Consider the following 2,894-nt stretch of genomic DNA (forward strand, 5'->3'; position numbering starts at 1 on the left):
CACGCGCTGAGCCGCCCCTCGCCTCGCGCAGGCATCATTGGGCTGCAGCTCATCAACGGCAAGAATGAGTCGGCGCACATCAGCGACGCCGTGGGTGTGGTGGCGCAGGCCGTGCACGAGCTGCTGGAGAAGGAGAACATCACCGACCCGCCGCGCGGCTGCGTGGGCAACACCAATATCTGGAAGACAGGGCCGCTGTTCAAGAGGTGGGCGGGGCTTCCTGTTGGAGGTGGGCGGGACCTGGTGGGAGGGGCGGGGCTTCTCCCTGGATTGAAGGGGGAGCACGAGGTGGGCGAGGCTGTGTAGCAGGTGGGTTAGGGGCCTTTCAGGATGTGGGAGGAGGCATGTGGGAAGTGGTCGAGGCTTCTCAGGACCTGGGAGGGTGTCTGGCTTGAGGTGGGAGGGGCCTGCTTGAATGGGCGGGGCTTATTTCGAGAAATGGGAGGGGCCTAGACCTGGGTGGTCTTCCCACTTGAAGTTTGGGCAGAACACTCTTCCAGAATTGGGCAGGGCTGCTCAGCAGGGTTAGGCCTCTCCTGGGTGTCCAGCGGGTCCCGCTGCCCATGTCCTATGAACAAGTGACCCCTCTCACTCTCCGTCTTTCACCCCACTGTCCCAGCACCACCACCTCTGTCTTCACTCATAAGCATCTGCCTTTGCTCCCAACACTGACACCAGGATCTCAGCTGCCACCGAAGTGCACCTCCACACATACTGCAGCCCACCCTGAGGCTGTGCCCCTCCTTACAATGGCTGGCAGCCCTTGGGAGGAGGCCCTTGCTGTAGCAGGTGGAGACTGGGAGCTTCTAGGGACCGGGGAGGTCAGACATGGTGTCCAGGAACACACTTGAGTGAGTCAGGTGGGCAAGGCCTGGAGACCCAGAGGGCAGAAGCTGACTCACCGCTGCCTGGACACCAGGCCACCTGGGTGGAGCAGGTGTGCCCACAAAAGGAGCACACACAAGTGCAGGAATGGCCTGTGTACAGAAGCACACAAAGACACAGACTCAGCACATGACACACATATACACAAGTACATACTTGTGCACACACATGATTACTGATGTGTCCCAGTGACAGTGACACACACGGCACACACAGCCAGCAGAACTGACCAATGGTTAGAGCAGGATGCAGGATCAGCCTGCCTTCTGTTTGCTGACAAACAGCCCTGGTGTCCTCTGAGCTTCTGTGTCCTCTGTAAAACCAGGATGGTTACTGTGAGGATCAAGCACCTGCCCCTCAGAAAGCCCTCAGGGCAGGGTCTGGCACCCGGAAGCCACTCAGCCATCACTAGCTGTGCTGCCCATCTGGTGTGGGCAGATTTGCTTAATTCCTCTTATGTGTGAGGGCTGCCATCTGCTCATCTTTCCTTTCTTGGGACTAGAGTAGAAGGAAGGGTTCTGGCTTCTTAGGAGGCTGAGGTAGGAGGTGTCCTTGATGGGTGGGAACTACATGCCGCCCCAGGGTGCTGATGTCTTCCAAGTATGCGGATGGAGTGACCGGCCGTGTGGAGTTCAATGAGGATGGAGACCGGAAATTTGCCAACTATAGCATCATGAACCTGCAGAACCGCAAGCTGGTGCAAGTGGGCATCTATAACGGCACCCATGTAGGTGGGGGTCATGAGGGGGTGGGGGCTGGGGCCTTAGGGTCCTGGGGCCAAGACCCCTGCGTGGCCACCCTCCATCTCATACTCCCACCCCCAGGTCATCCCCAATGACAGGAAGATCATCTGGCCGGGAGGAGAGACAGAGAAGCCTCGTGGGTACCAGATGTCCACAAGACTAAAGGTGGGGGACCCTGCTGCTCTGCCTCAGCATTCCCAGCCTGGCCTGGAAAGGGACGGTGAGGCCCATGAAAGCAAGGAAGGGACCCAGTGGAGATGGGGCCTGGATGTGGCTTCCATGCCCCACACTTTGTCCAGCTGGGGAAGAAAGCAGCAGAGAGGAAGAAGCAGCTACCCCTCAATTCAACAGACTACAGCACCCCAGCTCTGCCCAGCCCCAGTGAAGTCTGGGAGGAGCTGACAGGGCACAGGGACAGTGGGTGGCCCTTCACACGCCCTCTCTCCTCCAGGTGACCCATCTTGCCTCTGGCTTCTGGGAGCCTCCTTCTCATGGCATCTTTTCAGCCTTTGGGCTCTTCCTTGGCCCCCTTTCCTCCCAGGCCCCGTGCCAAGTCCTTCCCTGTGCAGCAAGCTCTGCTGTGGCGTAGACCACCAGGGGCAAGACCTTAAGTACGGGGTCCCCAGCTGACCTCCAAGTATTCCCAGGTCCCCTGTCTGTTTCTGGAGCACACTCTCCAGCCTGACTGTTCCTCAGCCCTTCCCTTCCTGGTGGCAGATGGCTTTCCCGATGCCACTCAGGTTCCTGCAGCTCAGGCCCTCTGTGCAGAAAAGTCTACTGATCTAGGCTGAGAGGTGCAGATGGGTCCTGACAGCTTTGTTTCTGACTTCACTAATTTTTAAAAAGTACTCATATATATTACTTCAGAAATGGCAAAACATAATGACAGATTTAAAAAGTAATTAAAAAAAAAATTCCCTCCCTGGGTACAAAAGCCAACATGCAGCCTCCGAGGTGGTGCTGGCCCTGTGCATCTCTCAGCTATCACTCCACCCGTCACACCCCCGCCTGGCTGTCCCATCCCACCTGGACCTCCTGTCCCTCCACTCTCCACGCCCTTGAGCAGGCACAAAGCAGTTTCAACTCCGGCACCACCTCCTCCTCCAGTCCCTAGTATCCTGCTGTGCTCCACTGGTCCCCTCAACTTTGTCCTCCCACCTCCAGCCTGTGGGCCCTGGAGGACAAGGAGGAGGCGGGGCAAAGCTGGACCCTGGGCTGAGAGGCAGACATAGAAGAGAGGAGCGTCCCTGGGAGGGACGGGAGCAG

General features: G+C 58.2%; 1 protein-coding gene across 1 annotated transcript in view; it reads left to right on the forward strand.

The window, feature by feature from the left end:
- The window catches only part of Grin1 (glutamate ionotropic receptor NMDA type subunit 1), a 23,606-nt gene that overhangs the window by 12,357 nt on the left and 8,355 nt on the right, over positions 1-2,894 (forward strand). The window contains exons 7-9 of the mRNA XM_033759008.1: positions 1-206; positions 1,468-1,612; positions 1,710-1,793. The exon at positions 1-206 is cut by the window's left edge and continues 27 nt beyond it. Coding sequence (XP_033614899.1) covers positions 1-206; positions 1,468-1,612; positions 1,710-1,793 — 435 coding nt within the window. The remainder of the gene's footprint in view (positions 207-1,467; positions 1,613-1,709; positions 1,794-2,894) is intronic.

This window comes from Fukomys damarensis, unplaced genomic scaffold (genome assembly GCF_012274545.1).
Source record: "Fukomys damarensis isolate Sample0158 unplaced genomic scaffold, DMR_v1.0_HiC HiC_scaffold_36, whole genome shotgun sequence".
NCBI lineage: Eukaryota > Metazoa > Chordata > Mammalia > Rodentia > Bathyergidae > Fukomys > Fukomys damarensis.